General features: G+C 51.3%; 1 protein-coding gene across 7 annotated transcripts in view; it reads right to left on the bottom strand.

Annotated features, from left to right (window-relative positions):
- Nucleotides 1-4,750: 4,750 nt before the first annotated feature.
- Arrb1 (arrestin beta 1) overlaps nucleotides 4,751-20,445 on the bottom strand; it is an 88,584-nt gene continuing 72,889 nt past the window's right edge. For 4 of the 7 annotated variants that reach the window (XM_004656271.2, XM_045144917.1, XM_045144921.1 and 1 more), the window contains exons 11-16: nucleotides 17,431-17,568; nucleotides 16,139-16,222; nucleotides 14,842-14,865; nucleotides 12,863-12,933; nucleotides 11,941-11,992; nucleotides 4,751-10,634 (exon numbers count right to left, since the gene is read on the bottom strand). In XM_004656271.2, coding sequence (XP_004656328.1) covers nucleotides 10,523-10,634; nucleotides 11,941-11,992; nucleotides 12,863-12,933; nucleotides 14,842-14,865; nucleotides 16,139-16,222; nucleotides 17,431-17,568 — 481 coding nt within the window. In that variant the 3' untranslated portion in view covers nucleotides 4,751-10,522. Of the gene's footprint in view, nucleotides 10,635-11,720; nucleotides 11,842-11,940; nucleotides 11,993-12,862; nucleotides 12,934-14,841; nucleotides 14,866-16,138; nucleotides 16,223-17,430; nucleotides 17,569-20,445 lie in introns of all 7 variants that reach the window. The other 3 variants (XM_045144919.1, XM_045144922.1, XM_045144918.1) reach the window with 3 other exon arrangements.

The raw sequence follows: 20,445 nt of genomic DNA, 5'->3' as shown, positions 1-20,445 counted from the left end.
CTCATGTCAGCACACTTGCAGAGCAAATAGTCCCTGTCCACGCTTTTCAGGTATATATATATTTACTTAGAGATAGGGTCTCAAATTGACCTGGAACTCACCAAATAGCTTAGATTGGCTGGCCAGTGTGTAGCAGGGATCCACCTGTCTCCGTCTCCCTGATGCTGCTTTCAATGCCTTTTTATCTTTGGATTGTAGAAATTTGGTTGAATGTGTCTATGAGTAGTTTTTCTTTTCAGTTTAACCTGTTTGGGATTTACTCAGGGTGATGGCTAATCTTGGTTGTCAACTTGCCATAGTCTGGAATCACCCAGGAGACACCTCTGGACATGTCTGTGAGGGCATTTCCAGAGAGAGAATTAAATGAGGGTGAGGGGGGGCTGCCCTCCAGGCTGACTTCAAATGAGCAGCACAGAAAAACAGAAGTCTGCGGGGAAAACAGCGTCGCCCGCCCGCCAGCCCGTCTTCTGCTTCCTGACCTAGTGTGTCTGTCACCGCTGCTGCCGCCGCCGCCACCATCACCACCAGCGTCAGGAGTCCAGCCTCTTCAGCTTTTCACTTTGTGCTTCTGTCTTGGGTCCCAGGGAATCAAACCTGGGCCATCAGGCTTTGCAAGTGCCTTTAAATGCTGATCCATCTCTCCATCTTCTTCAGCCTTTCAATGAGTGTTCAATACTAACAACTTCCCAGGAACCTTCCAGGCCTTTAACTCGGAGCTAGGATTGTTGGGGCCATCCAACGATGTGGGCTGAGCAGCTGTTGGTTCTCAGACTGTCCAGCACACAGATGGCCACTGTTACACTACCAAACCCCTACCATGTAAGCCAAGCTAAAAAATTCCCTTATATATACATTTTACTAGTTCTCTTCCTCTAAAGAACTCTGCCTATTATAGCTTCTTGAGTATGTAAGTTTGTATCTTTCACTAAATCTCGGGTTTTAGTGACCATTATTTCATCATTTTTTTTTTCTGTACAAATCTCTCCTCTCTTCTCAGAGTCAAGTGACATGACTATGGTAGTGTTCTACATACAGGTCCCTAAGGGTATGCTAATTTTTAAGTTAATTTTAAATGTATTCATGATTTATTTAAGAGACAGAAAGAAAGAGGCAGACAGAAAGAGTGAGTATGGGCATGCCAAGACTTCTTGTCACTGCAAACAAACTCCAGATGCATATGCCTCTTAGCGCATCTGGCTTTTACATGGATACTGGGGAATCAAACCAAGGCTGTCAGTAAGCAGCTTTGCAAGCAAGCTCCTTAACCACTGTGCCATCTCTCTAACCTCATTGCCTTTTTCTATCACTTCCCTTCTGCCACAAATCACCCAGTGACTTTTTATTTTAGATATTTTTCAGTTCTACAATTTCCACTTAGTTATTTTATTCTAGTTTCTGTAGCTCTGCTGTGAACTGACCATTCATTTTAAATTATAATAGCGACTTTTGATAATGATCCCAATACCTAAGTCATCTCAGAGTCGGCATGTCTCCTTTAAAAACTGATCACATTTCTTTTGTCTTGTCTTTCCTTCCCTTTTTTCAATGGGGGAGAGAGGCAGAATTGGCATACCAGGGCCTCTAGCCAGTGCACTCAAACTCCAGATGCATGCACCACATTGTGCGCATGTGCAACCTTGTGCGCGTGTCACCTTGTGCGTCTGGCTTTCGTGGGCTCTGAGGAGTTGAACATGAGTTCTTGGACTTTGCAGGCAGGCGCCTTAACTGCTAAACCATCTCTCCAGCCTTCCTTCCTTTTTTTCTTTATTTCTTTTTTGTGTATATAGGGTCACTAATTTCAGATTGCATCTTGGATACCGTGATAACCCTCTACAGAATGTTGATGCTGACATTACTGTGTTACTGTCCCAAGAAACAATCAACCAATTTAGGCTCAGACATAAGGTCAGCCTCACCTTCTGTATGTGGTGAGTCTCATCTTCATGTGGAGAAGTGAAGAGAGGGGTAGGGATGTAGCCCAGTGGTTAGAGTGCTTGTGCAGTATGCACTAAGCCCTGGGTTTGATTCACAGTACCCGTGTAAAGCTAGACATAGTGGTGTGTGCCTGTAATCCCAGCACTCAAGAGGCAGAGGCAGGAGGATCAGAAGTTCAAGGCCATCCTTGGCTGCTCATCTAAATCAATAGTAAGTTTCAAACCAGCTTGGACTACACGAGATCCTGTTTTCAAAAAATAAAGACCCAGGATGTGGTGATGCACACACCTTTAATCCCAGAATTTGGGAGGCGGAGATAGGAAGATTGCGAAGAGTTCGAGGCTACCCTGAGACTACATAGTGGATTCTAGGTTAGCGTGGGCTAGAATGAGACCTTACCTCAAAAAAAAAAAAAAAAAAACAGAAGTGAAGAGCAAAGAAAGTAAGTTCATCCAAGCCAATCACTTCTCTACATTTTTTACTCCCTTGAGCCTTTCTGCCTGATTTTATTGTTTCTAGAGACTTTAGGCAGTTGTGTTTTGTGTTTGCTCAGTTTTTTGCTTGTTTTTTTAAGTGTAGGGGATAGAGGCTATAGAGGATTTATTCCATCTTGGACAGAATTTTAGTCCCCTATTCATTTTCTCTTGATTTATTTTCTTTCCTCCTTTTGTGGGACAAGTCTGGAGCTCACTATGTAGAATGGGCTGGCCTCCTCAGACTTGTGGCAATTCTCCTGCCTCTGCCTACCGGATGCTGTGGCTACAGGCTTGAACCACCATGACCAGCTTTGATTTCCTGGCGGTTATAACATCTCTAGGTGAGATGGAAATGCCTGTGAGGTCCCCACTCCTGCCTGAGGAACCATTGGCAGGTTGCTGGAGGAGAAGGAAGAAATTCCTTTAGCAGTATATCGTATAGTCCAGAAAATCACTCCTCATTCACACACACATAAGCAACCCTCATTGAGCTCACTGGATCACGGGGATGGGGGAGTAAAGCAAAATAAAGTTCCAAAGCATGTCAAAGGCAGTGAGAATAAGAATGGGGAGAATGTTTACAAAAACAACCAGGGCCAGCCAGGCGTAGTGGCGCACACCTTTAATCCAACCACTTGGGAGGCAGAGGTAGGAGAATCGCTGTGAGTTTGAGGACAGCCTGGGACTACAGAGTGAGTTCCAGATCAGCCTGGGCTAGAGTGAGACCCCACCTCAAAAAAAAAAAAAAAAAAAAAAATCAGAGGCAACAGCACTTCTCTCCCAAGTCAGAATCTTGCTAAGATGTCAGAACCTCCTTCTCAATGGGGGTGACCAAGCTACAATGTTTTGGGTGGGAAGGTAAAGAATTGATCATTTGCCGCTTTGGTCTCAGTTCTAATGCACAGGCTTTCTGTTGCTCTGTATTGTCAGACCATTACTACATTTATTTCCCAAAAGTCCTTGGAAAATTAGCTTTAGCCAATAAGTGGTGCTGGCACGGAAGTGGGGGAAGAGAGAATGGAGAAACCAGAGTGTTTCCTGTCTGGTTTAAGCGGCAGCCCCAGCAATGGCTGTGTGAGTCGGATTTTTATTACTGTGACAAAATCTCTGAAATAAACAGTTTCAGGGAGGGAGGACTTGTTTTGGCTCAGTTTTAGAGGTATCACTCCTTGGTGGCCCTCAGCCACGGGGTAATGCCACCCCCCTTTGGGGCGGAGCGTCTCCCCTTGATTAACCCTCTCTTGAGATGCTTTCTTAGACACACCCCCAAAAGGACTGTTCAACCCAATCAGGTGAGCAGCCAAGATGAACCACCACAGGCTGTTTCTTCTTGTCTTCTGCCTTCCTCAGAGGCCTTTTCTCTCCAAAGTCCTGGCTGGGCTGTCCTGGTTCCTCAGCTGGAGTACCACCACCCTCTCTGCTTGTCACCCCTCCCTAGGGGTGGTGATAGCGTGCTAGAGCTGACCTTTGCGTTCCTCACATCCAATTTTCTTTTTTATCTCCAACATTTTCACGACCAATTTTCCCAATTAAACTCCTGGCATTGGGTTTGGGGTGCAGCTTAGTGGTGCTTGCCTACCTGTGCAAGGCCTTGGGTTTGATCCACAGCACTGAAACCCATAACAAACAAAAAATACACACCTGGAGGGCTGGAGAGATGGCTTAGTGGTTAAGGCCTTTGCCTGCAAAGCCAAAGGATCCCGGTTCGATTCTCCAGGACCCACGTAAGCCAGATGCACAAGGGGGCACATGCATCTGGAGTTCGTTCGCAATGGCTGGAGGCCCTGACGTGCTCTCTCTTTCTCTACCCCTTCAAGTAAATAACTAAATAAAATATATTTTAAAAATACACTTGGCATGGACTGTTTATCTAGGTGGGATTGGCACAGTGCAGGGGAGGAAGGAGAGAGATTTTTTTTTTTTAAGCTCTAGCCCACATCTCCTGGTTCAAGTGCCAGTGTCTTTTTGCTGCTCTGCTCTAGCTGGAAGGGCACAGCAGAGGGAACAAGCTGCCCCTGGCCAACCAGGAGGGCAAGGCTTTGACCTAAACTGCACACTTTTGTGGGAACGTGAAATATCTTTTCATTATGCAGCCAGTTTATCAGGAATCCAGTGGGTTCTGAGAGATCAGGGGCTTGGCAGCTTCCTTGGGGCCATCAATAGTAAGAGAGAAAAAGAGAAAAGTTCTCGTCCATCTCCATGGGTGGGCGCAAGGACCAGGATCGAGACCACAGTCGAGACACAAAAACACCAAGGCCAGTCTGCGGAAGCAGGAGGGCACATCTTAGTGGATGCCCTGCCTGGAGCTTATGAGACAAGAAATGAAACCACAGCCAGCGTCCTCTGACATGAAAGGCCATTCACGACCTCCTCTTTATAGTTCTTTTGTTCATTTGTCCCGTTAAGAGTTGAATAAACTATAATAACTTCACAGAATAAAGAATGCCACAGGTACAGCAGTGACCTGGAGGTGATCCAGGAATGAGAGTGCCACAAATCATCACTTCACACAGGGCCTCAGGCCTGGAGACTGTCCCAGCCACCTGTCCCCAACCACACCCAGGACACACGCCACATCCCTCCTCCACAGCAGCTGCAACTAGACTTGAATAATGAGTGGTGCTGCCCAGAGAACAACACATTGCACCCCCATTTCCCCAAGGGCTCTGCCCATCACCAGCCAGGAAGACAACCTCACCTGCCTCCCAAATGCTGCCACCTTGTATGACTGCCCCCGCCACCCACCTTCAACCCCGTCGCCTCTGTGAGCCTTGGCAGCTCCTGAGAAAAGGTGGGCAGAATCTGGCACCAACCTCATTTTACACATGGGGAAACTGAGGTCACTGGGGTCCCCAAGAACACACTCAGAGCGAACAGAACCCAGCGGCATTCCTTCCCCCGTGTCATGTGACTGGAAGGGTCCTGACCTAGAGGTGGCCCCAGGAAGGACTTTGTGCCGAAGGCCAGCCAGAGTCTTACCAACGTGCTGATCTGCTAGTGAGCCCCTATGAGGGCACAGGCAAGCAGGGACAGAATTTGAGGGGCTGCAGGTGGGAAACCATCCTGTCTTTGGGCACAAGAGCCTCATGATGTCCACAGATGTGGGAACAGAGTCCTAGTGGTAAAATTACTCATAGGAAGACTAGCTACTTCAAATCTCCAGGGAATCCTGCCTCGAAGGTGGGGGCCTGTGTCATAAAACTCCTCTCCTGTCTTTTCTGTGAACCTAGACTTCCAGCACCTGGCTGTGCGTAGAGGAACCCAGCTGTAGCTTCTCATCTCTCCGCTGGCCTGCTCCTCCTGTGAGCTGTAGGGCTCAGAAAGGAAGAGGTATAGACATGGGTACAGATATGAATCCTGGGTGGACACTGGGCCTGTCCCCTTGCTTCATGATCCCCCAGGCTGCGTGGGCCAGTATCAGGGTCAAGGCCCGCCCTCACTGAGCACGAAGCCCTGTGTGCACATCAAACTCAGGCCAGTGTTTCCGGGCGGATCAGCTGGAAAATTGTGCATGTGTGTACTTGTGAGCGCGTGTGTGTAAGAGCGTATGCACGCGCAAGCGCCAGTGCCTGGGCCCAGTGACCCAAGTTCCAACGCAAAGACACTTTGTACTGGAATGCTAGAGCCATTCCAACCCGCCAAAGCAAGGATAGAACCTGTGCTTGCTGGTCCAGGATCAGAATTGTGGTTCGAAGTTTTTCTTCAAAGCAGTTTAAAAGTGAAACCTCAAGGCGAGAGATAAAAGCAGAGCTCTTCGGGTGGAGGTGGGAGTGGAGGGGGCAAGCGCTGGACACTCAGCTTTTGCCCCCTCCCTGACAAAGCTCTGTGAATTGTCAGGAGGTTCACAGTACCTGGCTGTAAAACCACTGTGTCAAGAGTGTTTTACATATCGTGGGTCCCAAGGACCTGTGCTTTGACTTCTGAAGTGTCGAGTTGGGAGAGAATGTTCCAGGAGGTTTCCTTCCACAGTCCTCCCCCTGGAGCGACCCTACATGGGGGTGACAGAGGTGTGGATCTACCCCACAAGTAAGCCACGTCAGGCCAAGAGGGAGGGCAGAAGTGATGCAGCTGCCTGGGCCGGGCCCAGTGCAGACCGCGTAAGGAGCAAGGGAATTTCATTTGGTCCTCAAGTTTAAAAACAGGCATATGGGAAGAGCCACAGGCTTGTGTCCACAAGTCCCTGTAGGAGTCAGAGGCTGGGGATGGATGGGAGCTGCGCACTTCAGGCCCTAATCACTGGTGGGGAAGGGGTGCCCTTGCAGCCCCCAGAAACCGCTGGGGATCGATCAGCCAGGGCTGAGCTGTTCAGGGAGGAAGTCTGGCCTGCTCTGAGAGTCACCAGGAACTTGTGGTAACCCCGCTGATCCTACATGGGATCTAACGGGTCGTGAAAGGGATGGAGACGGCAAATCCCTTCACCCTGGGATTTCTTGTGTGGCCCAATTTTGGGTTCAGCTCTCTGACATGTAGTCAGAGGCAACAAAACTTCTTAAGTGGCCTCTGAGATAGGGGATGACGTGGGGAGGAAAACCCCAGGCCTTGGGAGGGCTCTAGATGTTTCTGACCTCAATTACTGGTTTCTCCCGTGTATTCAGTGTCCCGGTTGCAGGAAAACCTGTCCTTGGACAATATAGCACCTATACCACCCTCCCAGTGTGGTCACTAAGGGCCCCTTGCTCGTCACGTGGCTGATGTCTACCCTGGCGAGAAGCAGTGCAAGAGATGGAGGTGGGTGGGCCGAGGGCTTGGCCCACAGCAAGCTTCCTGGGTGACCTTGGGCCATTCCTGTGTAGCGAAACTTACAAGACACTGCCCCCCCCACCTTGCCTCCTCTTAGCCTCACAGCTATCCCTAGCGTGAGGCAGGGAAGGGGTTACTGCTCCACTTTCCTTGCAAGACTGAGGCACCACTGGGTCCCTTTCACTGCACCGGGTGGGAATCAGTTTGCCAGCAACTCTTCCGCGCTGCCAAACGCAGAGGAGTCGGCTGGGCTCTGAGGCCCGAGACCGTAGGGTCCAAACAACTCAAATCCTCGTCTTGCCCGGGTCTGCGCGCTTCTCTTTGCTGCGGCGCTAAGTCCAGCCCCCCCTCTCTCCCGCTGGATTTTCAGCAGCGCCTGGTGCCCTCGTGGCCTATCACGAAGTCCCCGTGTGGGCTGCTGGGCTGGCATGGGCTCCAAACACTCACACAGAAACAGCCGATATGGCAGTGCCCCAGGGCTTCGCGACATTTCTAGCTTTTCTCCCAGGTGTCGCTTGGCGAGGTTAACTCTGAAACAGACGGGGCAGAGGCTCTACAGGGAAGCACTGAGTCATGTCAGGGGCTAAGGAGGGCCATGGTGTCTGGAGAGACCAGAAGCCCTGGTCAGGTGATCTAGGCACCCCCCTGCTCTGGAAAAGGGCAGAGAAACGTGGCAGCCCGTGCGTCGCAGCACACAGCTTGCAGAGGAAGGGCTCCTGGCCAATTAGCAAGGGGTACTAAAATCCAGCCTGTGGGCCACACTCACGTTTGTGCACACTGGAAAGGGTGTGTCCCAATTCACACCAAGGCACTATATGGACTGGTAGAAGCCATGGAGCCCTCAATGCAATGGCTCTCGTTACCCGCCTCTGACTTTTCCCCCGGCTGGGAGCTTTCTAAGGACAGACCCATTCCGGCGTCTCCTGTACCCAGCAGAGGATGTTGGCAAAGGATGAATTAACTTGAGCAGGACTGGCTCAAAGAGCACAGACAGACAGGATTCGGGTTCTTCCCCGCAGTTGGGGAAACTTCGGTTAAAACTGGGATGGACACAAAGGGAGAATGGAGCCGCTGAGGTGCAGGATGCTCAGTCAAGCAGCCTGGGAAGTTCTTGGCACGTGTGAGGGGCAGGGGACAGAGGTTTGTAGAGGAGAAGGTACCCCAAATGCCAAAGGGTCTCATATCAGCCTCAAAGGTTTCAGAGGAAGACACTGGAGGGCACATGGATGCCTTGCGTGTGATTCAAGCTACCCATCAATTCTGTAGCTGCCCAGGTGAGGATCAAACCGCCCAGCAAACTCTGGCAGAGGCTGGATGCCAAGAGAGCCTGCAGCTAGGTACCCAGGACATGCTAAGGAGCGTAACTGTCCAGGGTGGACTGTTTTGACCTGGAAGGGATCCCTTCAGTTGACTTCTTGTGACAGAAGGTACAGGGCCAGGCTGGCACTGGGTCATTTCTCCATGAGAAATGGTTGGATGGATCATCCCTGGACATGCTGGGTTGAAATCCAATTTGTCTATTAAGATGTGAAGCCAGGTATGGTGGTACACATCTGTCATCCCAGCACTTCACAGAAGTGGAAGCAGGAATTCAAGATCATCCTCTGCTGAGACCCAGTTTCAACCCTCCCAACCACAAAAGTGTGTCCTCCTCAGGCAAGTATGAGACCAAGATAGAGGGAGCAGACACTGAAGTGAGAGCCCCTTGCCCTGCTAATCAATATATTTGAGTGACCCCAAGGCGGTCCACACACCTCCCGTTCAAGTCTCAGTAAATATAAGCCCTGACCTTCCTTATGATATCCAGACCCAGGACAGAGAAGTTCATGGAGGTATGGCTGCAGCTCAACATGAGGTGACTGGCCATGGGACCCCAAGGCAGCCTTTCCTAAACCCGGAGGACGGACTCTCTGCTCTGCCTGGCACTGGCCCCTCTTAGATCCCATGAAGCCCCTCTGAAATTGGCAGCCCTGGTTCTGCTTGACAAGCCTGAAGCTCTAGGGTCCACAAACTCTCGGATGCCAGAGCTGGAGCCCTTTGGGATCACTTGGTCAAACTCCTTGATTTTCCAGTGAGGAACTAAGGCCCAAAGTAGGGGAAGAACTTGCCTGTGGTCACACCAGGTAGCATCAAATACCAGACAGGGATACCTTTGAACACTTTCTGTTTTATCACCTATCTGCCCTGTTGTTCAGGCTCAATGACACTAACACCAGCCCCTGGGTACCGAGCACCCATGACCCTGGGAACTGTTAGGGTTATCAACGCCCTCTCCCTGCCCCCATGAAGAAACCAAGAAGCCTCTTTCCCTCTGTGGAAAGGCCCTTGATGATAGGAATGGTGACTTCAAGTACTCTCTCTCCCAGAGTGCAAACTGGTCCAGCCCAGCCCCAGAGAAGCACAAGGGAGGCTTAGGGAATCGTGCAGATCTAGTCACCTCTGTCCCTTAGTCCTTGGTTCCTGTAGAACCATCCACCACGGAAGGGAAGGAAGGTGGGTGCTCATCCTCCCACCCCGCCCCCATCCCTGAAAACCTCCTCAGAAGCTTGGGCTCACTCTGCTAGGGGCTGGTGTTTGCTGAAGACCCTTGATCCTCCCTCTCTCTCTCTCTCTCTCTGAGTAGGCACATAGATGGAGCCATACACAAAATGCAAGATAGTTAAAATGTCACATCCTGACGACACGTGAATTAATACATGTGGCTAGCTCACGCAGCTTGCCCCAACCTAGGTATCTGCTGGTAAGAAAGTCCATCGCTTTCCTCCACTCCTGGGGTCAACGTGCCTCCATCAATGTCACTACCAGACACAAGGATATGAGCCAAGGTGGAAGGTGAAGGAGGGTGGGCAGGGAGGTCTCTGGTGGGTCTCAATTGCACAAAGGCATTGAAAAAAAAAAATCTATTCACAGCTCTGCTCCTCCAGCCAGAAACGAAAAGAGTGGCCTTGAATACTGTCATCTTCTAGCTGCCAGAACCGTGTCACCTCCCGGGGACTGCAGACTTGAGCCATCACGCACGCCATCGCCATGGCCCCACTGCCTCACCCGCGCCTTTTGGGGCACCAGCTCAGGCCAAACCCCCAAGGCCAGGCCATGGAGGTCATTCTGAGAGTGAGCATGGAAAGGTGAGTGGACAGCTGACCGGAGAGGGGGGATGAAGTCATGTGCTGTGGTCTTGTTGGCATGGTGACGTGGGGCCAGTCCTGAGGCCAGAGGTTCATCACCAAGACTTGGAAGACCACGGGGGCCCTCTGGTAGAAACTGGAAGAACAAAGGGAAGGGGAAACCAGGATGGGGGTGGGGAGGAGACAAGGAAGTATCTGAGTGCAAGAGAGTAGACCTGGAGCCGCCAGGGGAGAGCAGGCTCCAGTCTATCTGTTGTTGAGGTGTGGCGAGCCCGTGCCATCCTCTTCTTCCTCCTTGTCGTCTTTCATGCCTTTCAGTCTCTGGCGGGCAAAGTCCTCAAATACAATGTCGTCATCACTAGTGGGAGAGACAAGGAAAATGTGATGTGTATGCAGGGGCAGAAATGGCAGGCATATCCAGAGGCCTGGCCAGATGTGATTCAGGGGGCCCCAGGGGAAAAAAAATCACACTCTCCAAGGTCTCCGAGAGATGGCCCGTTTGCATGCCCTCCAGTGGCTGTGAGGATAATCACACGTGGCCCTGGAGAAACTTGACTTTCGTGCCTAAGGGTTAGAAAAGTGATCCAGTTCTTGAGTAGATATGGCCATGTCAGATGGACGAAGCAGTGTGGCTGTGACCACCGGAAGAAACTGTTCCCACTGTGAGAGGCCAGGCCACCTGTGATTTCTTCACAACATATTCTGAATGCCCCCAAGAAACCCACCCTGCCCCTAAAAAAGAAAAAAAGAGAAGTGACTTTTCCTAGAAAGCATGGCTATTTGTGGACCAGAAGTGCTGGGCTCTAGGGCACAGGAAGCCCACGAAGACCCTTTCTCTGGAAGTACCAGCTCATATGCTAACTGCCCCAAGGAACCCTGGGTAGGAGAGAGCTGCCAGCCTGGGGAGAAGGGGGAGGTGTCCTTGGGTGGGGGTGCAGGATCAAGGACCTCTCTCCTCCTCCCATAAAACGTGTGCTTAGGCCCAGGCAGGGTCCACCAAGTCCCCAGCCCCATGGAGTTCAATCAGCTGCATGGGCTCCCTCATGGGGCACCCTGAGACTCCGTTTCCCAGGTCTCTCCCAGAGGACAAGGGAAGGGAGGGAGGTTCTGGGAGCTGGAGCAAGAGAGCAGCCAGCTCCCTGGGAGACGACTTGAGCCACTGGACCATGTCCTCCTGCTCCGGCCACTATCCGGTGCCCCGATGGCTTTCCACCGCAGGAGAATCCGCATCGGTTGGTCGTCAGGCATGGGAGACAACGTCACCCGGACCCTTCCCTACCCCACCCACAGTCTGCCTCTCTCTGACTGGCATGCACAGGGCAGGAGAGTCGAGATAAGGGCCCCGACCCAGCCCCATGCCAGCCAGCGGAGCAGCGCCACGCGTGGACGGGACGGATGGACGGACTGGCAGACGGACGTGCAAGGACGAGGGAGGAGGACAGACCCCACCAAGGCAGGAGGAAGAGGAACAGGCACGGAGGGTCCTTCAAGTCACATGCAGGCAAGCGGGTTGCTGAAGAGGCGAGCAGAGGTGGCTCTCAGCAGAAGAGTTAGACCAGCTTCTCCTCAGGAGGGGGGGTTAATAAGCATATATGCAAATGACCCCCACCCTGCCCCCACCTCCAGCCCTTGCCCCAGGCATCCACAGACAGGGTTGGGCTTACTTGGTGTCAAGTTCTATGAGGTTCGTGTCTACTGGTGCCTCGCTCTCTGGAACTGAACACAGGGTGGGTAGAGCGCCCAGAGGTCAGTGGGGTGCGAGAGGTAGATGGTGGGAAGGTGGCCCCTGGGACTCCCAAGCTAAGATGGGGAGGGCAAAGGAATAAGGGGTGTGGGGCACATCCCAGGTCTTGGAACACCCAAAGTCTTCTCAGAGGCAGGGAGAGCAGGAGCGGATCTCCTGCAGAAGACGAGCCTCCCATGTGGCACGGATGGTGTTCTTGCTGGCCTGGGTCTCATTATCTCTAAGGTGTGTGTGTGTGTGTGTGTGTGTGTGTGTGTGTATACTGAGACAAGTTCTCACTAGTGTGGCCTAGAACTCACTATGTTGCCCAGGCTGGCCTCAAACTTGTACTCCTGATGCTGCCAACTCCTTCCAGAATTACAGACACGTGCCACCATGCCTGGCCATTACTGCACGGGTTAACCTCTCCGAAGTTGGAGTGTTTCACAACCTGTGGCATTTCACAGCATAATTGTAGGGGCGATCTTTATTTTTGTAAGACATACTATAATGTTGGTCCTTTCAACCAAAACAGTCTTAAGATTCAGTGGAATATGAGTGTTACGTTACCACTTGCAAAAGGCATATGGAAATGTTTTATCTAGAGGCCACACCAATATGCCCCACCCTCCACGCCCAGCCCCCCTCTCCCGTGGAGAACAGGAGCCTGAATCGTCTATCTCCTGGTGGGGTCAGAAGCAAATCCGAGTTGTGGGTCCCATAAAAGACCACCTGGGGGAAGGGGGACACTGGACTGACAGTTAACCCAGTGGGAGGAGGGGGGACAGGGGGACATGATAGCTGGTGTGAAAGAGAAGAGCTTCCAGAAACGCCCACCCCATTCACCCACAGGTCCTGCTCACCTTCCCGATGTGGGGGTTCCTCTTTAGGCTTGGGGTGCATTAAGGTGAAGGGGAGTTCCACCGCCACGTCACTGAAACACATATCCAAGTGTCTGTCGTGAGTCTTAAGCCCAGCCTCGGGCTACAGGACCTTACCCCTGCTGGCTGAGGCCCCCGGGGAGGTTGTGTGGTGACAGAAGGCAGGTCCTCTCTAATTTGTCACTCTCTGGCCATCACGAGGAGACCTCTTCTGTTCTTACTCTTCTGAAGATCCCTGGGTTCCCATGGGCTGGGGGGAAAGATCACCCAGGACAGTGGATGCTGTGGTCAATGGTGACCCAAAATGTCCCGGGCAGCCCGCTCTCCCCAACACCTGGGTGGGGAACCCTTCCACCTTCGCTTTACCCTACGGCCCAACACTTCTGGCACTGCTGAGGTCAGAATCCTTGGGCTCAGGCTGGAGAGACCCCAGCCCGGGTTTGTCCACACTGTGTGTAATCCGATATCTAGTGTGTGGTGGGGAACGGGGAGGGGGTGGGGAGAGAACTGCCCACCAGCCAGCGCGGCTGACCACCCTTATCCCTGGCAGACAGGCTGATGATTAAGAGCAAACGCTTGCGTGGTGCCGACTCTGTGCCAAGGACTGTTTCAAGCTCTTTCTTACAGTCACTCCTGTTTGTCCTCACAACAACCCTATCATTATCCCCAGGGTGTAGATTGGGAAACTGAGGCACAAGCAGATGAAAGTCTCCTGCCTTAATGGTTCTAATGGCACGTGGAGGGAGTCCTGGCTCTGTCACCCTGTCAGCCACAGGTGACTGAACAGGAGCAGCAGCTCCAGTGGCTTCTCTCAGCTACAGGTGGCATCACCCTAGGACAACGCCCTCCCCAGGCACTGCCAGGGCCTCCAGCCAGCCCGCCCCATCACACTGAGCTTGTCACCCAGGCCCGGCTGAGAAAGGGGGAGGGGCGGGGTATGGAGTGGCCCAGAACACAAGGCAGCCCTGGCGATCACTGGTGGGAGTAAGTTATCTCCCCAAAACCCACTGAGCTCATCTGGAAGATGAGGGTGACACAACCCCCGCCTTCTAGAACCACCGGTACTCCCAGGAGACGTTGCAAGTGAAAGACGGGTAAACCTTGACGCTGTGCCCGTCAGAATCACTGCTTCTCCTCAGGAACATGGGGTCAGTAAGGCTGTCAAAACTATTTGGCTTTTTATTTATTTATTTATTTATTTTCTGTTTTGCTTTCTTACTTCCTACAAGGACAAGCTGCTTCTCCAGGTTCAGATGGAAGCTGACAGAAGTCTGAGTTTGCCAGCATCTTGCCACAGCCATGCAGGACGTGACTGGGGGCATCTGCTCCTCAGCTGGGGACATTCAGGGCAGGAGCACTTCCGGCTCCTCCCGGGGACTTCAGCACCCAGCACCACCGTGGCCACGGGTTTGGGCTCGGAAAGTCTTTGCTGAGCGATAACTGAACTGAATTGAAATGATATCACCTCTCCAACAGAATTCAGATTTCTTAAGTTGAGTAACATTGCCACCTTGTGACCAGAGGGAGTCCATCTGTGATTCTGGGGTCCATACGTGTTTGGAATTGTAAACGTGGCTAAAAGGACCTCTCAGCTACCACCAGCCGTGAATTCTCAGTGGTGTGGAAGTTTGAAAGCCATGAGAAGACCGGATTTCTCCTAAACACCCTCCAGTTCAAATAGTAATTCATTTGGCACTCTGAAGGCCAGCTCCCTAGACCCCTGTAATTTAGTTTTAGTTCTTCGCACCTGGATGGCAGGAAAGCCAGAACAAGGCATTTCACTAAGAGACTATGTCTCCCAAGTCCCTGTGGGCAGCTCTGGGCCCAGCACACCCCTGAGCCTGAGACCTGACACTGACCACTGGATTTTCCCATCCCAGGGCCCTGTGGTTCCAGCCAGGCCAGTGGTCCCCAGTCACTTCCAGAAAGACGGCTCAAGCAGGGCAAAGGAGGGGCTTTACCTGGACGCAAGATCTCCCAACAGGCTGAGTGGGTCAGAGGAGGCGGAGGAAGTGGTCGGGAGAGAGTGCAGAGCGGGAGGAAAGAGAAAGGACATTCATTCACCGCCTCTGTGATCCCACCCAGAGCAGACCCAAGGCCCACAACCCCTCCCTGGCTCAGCCCACTGCCTGCTCACACACGGGCGCCCTGGGCCCTGGAAGCCTTATTTGTAAGAACTCAACTCCCCTCCTGAGACAGCTAGTGGCAGAAGGAAGAGCTAGTGCGTCACCAGGAGTGTGAAAAACTGTGGGTCCTGAAGCCGGGGCGTGGCGGCACATGCCTTTAATCCCAGCAGTCGAGAAGCAGAGGTAGGAGGATCGCCGTGAGTTTGAGGCCACCCTGAGACTACAGAGTGAATTCCAGGTCAGCCTAGACTAGAGTGAAACCCTACCTCAAAAAAAAAAAAAAAAAAAAAAAACTGGGTCCTGCAAGATCACAGTCAGCATTATGCACTGTCACCTGTGGGGCCAGCGGTTTTGTTTCTTTTGAAAGAGGTTTTGTTTGAAACAGGTTCTCGCACAGCCCAGACCGACCTCAAACTCAGCAGCCTTGAACGCCTGCCCCCTACCTCCCAAGTGCTGAGACCGGTGTGGGCATCACATACCCAGCTCAGAGCTATGATCCTCTGGATGAATGCAATGTCTAATTAGTTGAGTTCTTCCATGTTTCCATGGGAGTGGATAAACTAAATCAGAAAAAGAAATCCCTCTGACAAATTAATAAACTTAATTCTCAGTGGACAATATGTGGAACCTATAGGTGGGGAAACAGGAGGGTTTTTAGTGCCTCCACCAAAAACCACCAAATTATGCACCAAAGCTAAGGATATGCCTGGTCCTTTATGATTCGAGGCTGGGGAAGGAGAGCTCAGAAAGAAACTGGACAACAGTTTAGGCCTCTGTTTCCCCAGTGGAGGTCAGCTGCACTAGCAACCCCTCAGTCCAGCTCTGGGTTCTGAGCCCCTTTAACTGACACCCCAGCAGATCGGGCTAGACAAGAGCGAATGTGGGCACCTCGCCCTGAGGAGCGTGGTGGCTCCTGGGACCCACAGCACAGGCTCCAAGGGGGCATCCCCTGGGATTAAAGGGAAGACAGGGGAGAGGAAGGAGGAGCTGAGGCCGATGGAGGGGAAGGAGGAACGGGAAGCAGGAAGATAGGACCAGGAAGCCCTCAAGCCCTAGTTCTCCTCCACGGGCACAACTGAAGGCGGGCCAGCGGCGGGAACGGGGCCGGAGCTTGGCACGGCTAGAGACTCACCCGCCTCGAGAAACCACCAGCTTCACTTTCACCTTGTAGGAGACAATGATTCCCAGAATCTCGCGGTTGGCACCTTCCCTCAACCTGCAGGGTGACACACGGAAGTCATCTTTGGAGCTCGCTGGTGGGTGCGATGCAGCAGAGCGTGGTGTGAGGTGTGTGTGTGTCGGGGGGAGGTCACTGTCCATTCCTTTCCTGGGCCACTTGGCCAGCAGATCCAACAGAGAAGGTGACACAGAGGAGGACCTATGTCCTCAGTGAGCTGGAGCACACAGCCCAGTTCCCCGTGGAGATCAGACCCAGGGCCTCATGCATGACAGCAAGTACTGAGCCACAGCCCCAGTCCCTGGGAGTCCACATGTGCCTGTGAAATGACCCATCTGTGCGGTGCTGGTCAGTCCCCTTCCCTTCCTGGCCAGTGCCCATAATGCAGTGAGGCTGGGCCTTAACCACTCTCCCATGAGTCACTGCTCTCATCTACTTTTGTGCTCAGCAACACCATGGGCAGAAAAGGGCCAGAGGGAATTCTGAGAGAGCCAGAGCAGCCAGGAAAGGAGACGATCAAGGGAAGACATCTCCAAGGAAGTGGTGTCTCATCTGGGTTTTAAGGGAAGGTAGGGTGCCATGCCAGAATAGAGAGGGGGGCAAAGAGTTTGTTTTGTGGAAAGTGGACTGCCCGTATGTGTGTGTGTATGACAGAGAGAGAGCTGATGATGAGAATGTCCTGAATCAAGAGTCTGAGCTGAGCTACAAATAGTGGGCTCATGTGCTTCTGAAGCCAGCCAACCCCTTCCCCCAGATTCCAACACAGAAGATGAGAAGGTTCCCATACACCCTAGGGCTCTGCTAGAGTGAGGTGACCCTGAGGGCTTGGCGATACTCATGGGACAAGAGTGACCAAATGACCTTAACAGTCCCTGATGTGGAGGGGCCCCCACATACGTCTACACCGATCAACCACCTGCTCTGTCCAGATGCCCCAAGTCCTCTCGCAGGACCCATGCCCTTCCCTCCATCCTTGCTGGCCTCGGAGACACACACCATCTGGCTCGGGACTCCAGGAAAGGGGCTGCCGTTCCTTGCGGCGCTCAGTGAGCAAGATCTACTCGTTCTTGTCCGTGCTCTGAGGCAGGCAGCTATAGGGGATGTGCCTGCCAGAGGGGCCAAGCTCCTAAGGACAAGCCCCGGGCACAGCTGGAGGAAGAGGACTGCCCGAGTCTCATCCTTTTACTGGTGGCACCAGGAGGTTGGGGTTTTACAGTGGGCTGGGACTTGGGAGGGTGGATCCTCACAGGGTGCTGGAGGCAAGGTTGGTGTCTTCATGCTTGAGTTTCCCATCCAGGGCAAGGCCTCGCTTCTCTCGGTTGTTGGCCAGAAAAGGGGTCAGGGTGTAGACTTTGCAAAACGTTGAGCTGGGCGCCACCGTGTCACTGGGAAGAAGGGAGGCAGGGTGGAGTTGACCCTCCTTATGGCCAGCCCCAACACAGCCAAGACACCCTGCCCCAAGCCTCCCCTTCTACCAACAACCTTTGTACCCCCAGATGCAAGTATCACTTGGATCAGGCCCAGCAGCAAGGCACCCACTGCCATCAGAAAGAGACACATGTACACCACCCACAAACACACAAACAGGGCTGCCCCTAGGCTAGGAAACCAGATGGCACTAAGCAACACATTCTATTTTGGGGTATGGAGGGTGGGGTTCAAGGTAGGGTCTCACTCTAGCCCAGGCTGACCTGGAACTCACTCTGTAGTCCCAGGCTGGCCTCAAACTCACAGTGATCTTTCTATTTCTGCCTTCTTGAGTGCTGCAGTTAAAGACATGAGCCACAACACATGGCATCAGATTCATTTTTAAAAGTACAACTGGGCTGACAGAAAGCTGGAAGAAGCCATTCTGCATGCAGTTCAATGGCAGAAAGAGAAATCACCAGTGAAGATACTCAACAGTGGACACTGCAAACCTTATATTTGAAGCCAGCCAGGCCAAATGAGCCAAAGGGTACAATAGTGGCACGTCTGTCATGGTGGAAACCAACTGCCCTCTAATTGGACTGGAGGCCCACTCCATGGAAGGGAATACATCCCTGATACTGAAAACCTACAACAGGGGGAGTCATGAACCCTAGGGGTGTAATGTCTGCTGTTGTCCAGCTAAATGTATATACTATGCTTATCAAACTGCCCAGTAAGCACTTCTGTTAATGTTCACACCCTTATATTAATGCTACTCTCACTTTTGGTAGAGAATCTTCTCTTTTCAGATGGCAGTGACCTTGGGATGACTCAGAAGGTATCATGGTGATGGAAAGAAATGACCACATTGCTCAATACTACAATATCTCTATCACACCTTCCAAGGCTCAGGGTCTAATGTGGTGGAAAGAATGTAAGAGCCAAAGGAAGGGTAGGACTCCTTACAACATGCTCCCTCCAGACACACAATGGCCTGGATATCTGTGGCCTCACAGTGCCTGACACTACCAGCATAAGACCATCATAAGAGGAGGAAAAGATCATGACATCAAAATAAAAGAGAGACTGATTGAGATGGGGAGGGGTATGATGGAGAATGGAGTTTCAAAGGAGTAAGTGGGGAGAGGGAGAGTATTACCATGGGGTATTTTTTATAATCATGGAAGTTGTTAATAAAAAAATTAATTAATTTTTAAAAATTACAACTGGGAGATGGAGAGATGGCATAGCAGTTAAGACACTTGCCTGTGAAGCCTAAGGACCCAGGTTCAATTCTCCAGATCCCATGTAAGCCAGATGCACATGGTGGCGCATGCATCTGGAGTTTGTTTGCAGTGGCTAGAGGCCTTAGAGTATGCATTCTCTCTCTCTCTCTCCCTCTCCCTCTCCCTCTCTTTCTCTCTGTCTGTAATTAATAAATAAATCAGAAAAAAAAATTATAAAAAAGGACAACTGGGATAGAGAGATGACTTAGTGGTTAAGGCATTTGCCTGCAAAGCCAAAAGACCCAGGTTCGACTCCCCAGGACCTACATAAGCCAGATGCACAAGGGGGCGCATGCATCTGGAGTTCGTTTGCAGTGGCTGGAGGCCCTGGAGCACCCATTCTCTCTCTCTCTCTCTCACCCCCCTTTCTCTGTCAAATAAATAAATAAATAAAAATAAAATATTCAAGGTACAACTAAACACAAACCATGAATGAAACCATTGAATGCCCTAGGGCCCCTAGGGTCTATAAGTAAAACCTTCCTCACTGTGTTGCACATATACCCATCATGTGTAGGTATTTCAGAGGATTGAACCTATGGCCTTGGGCATGTGAGGCGAGTGCTTTACCACTGAGCTATGACCCTGGTCCATGTATAAGTATTTTAATTTTTAGTTAGTTCCGCTCCATTTCCTTTCCACCTTTTCTTGTTTTATATTTTTACTTATTTGCAGAGAGAGAAAGAATGAGCATACCACAGCCTCTTGCCACTTCAAATGAACTCTAGATTCCTACACCACTTTGTGCATCTGACTTGATGTGGGCACTGGAGACTTGAACCCAGGATGGCAGGCTTTGCAAGCAAGTTCTTTTCACCATTGAGCCATCTCTCCAAGTCCCCTCTCTCCACTTTCTTTTTTTTTAAATTTTTATTTATTTATTTATTTATTTATTTATTTATTTGAGAGCGACAGACACAGAGAGAAAGACAGATAGAGGAAGAGAGAGAGAATGGGCGCGCCAGGGCTTCCAGCCTCTGCAAACGAACTCCAGACGCGTGCGCCCCCTTGTGCATCTGGCTAACGTGGGACCTGGGGAACCGAGCCTCGAACCGGGGTCCTTAGGCTTCACAGGCAAGTGCTAAACTGCTAAGCCATCTCTCCAGCCCCCTCTCTCCACTTTCAACAAGACAGGACGGGACATATACATATATGTATGTATTTGTGCATATATATGTATTATATATGTATGTATTATATATATATATATATATAATCAGTTATGTGTTTATTTGTATATATACACACGAATAAGTAAATAACTGACTTCTGACTTTCTGAGGCAGGGTCTCATAGATCCCAAGCAGGCCTGAAACTCGTTACATAGCTGAACATGGAAATTCTGATCCTCCTACCTCCACCTCCCAAGCGTTGGGATTACAGGCGACCCTGCACTACCACACCTAGCTTATGCTCTGCTGAAAACCCAACCCAGGCTCTCACACATGCCAGGCAAACACTCTACCCACTGAACTAGATCCTCTACCCTTAAATGTTCTTTAAGTCACAAAAAAACTTAGCAGATGTAAATAAAATATGTATATAAAGTTACATAAAATGTAGTTA

The sequence above is a fragment of the Jaculus jaculus genome, chromosome 3, assembly GCF_020740685.1.
Source record: "Jaculus jaculus isolate mJacJac1 chromosome 3, mJacJac1.mat.Y.cur, whole genome shotgun sequence".
NCBI classification, from domain to species: Eukaryota; Metazoa; Chordata; class Mammalia; order Rodentia; family Dipodidae; genus Jaculus; species Jaculus jaculus.
Note: the sequence above shows the minus strand (reverse complement) of the source record. Positions and strands in the feature narration are given on the sequence as shown.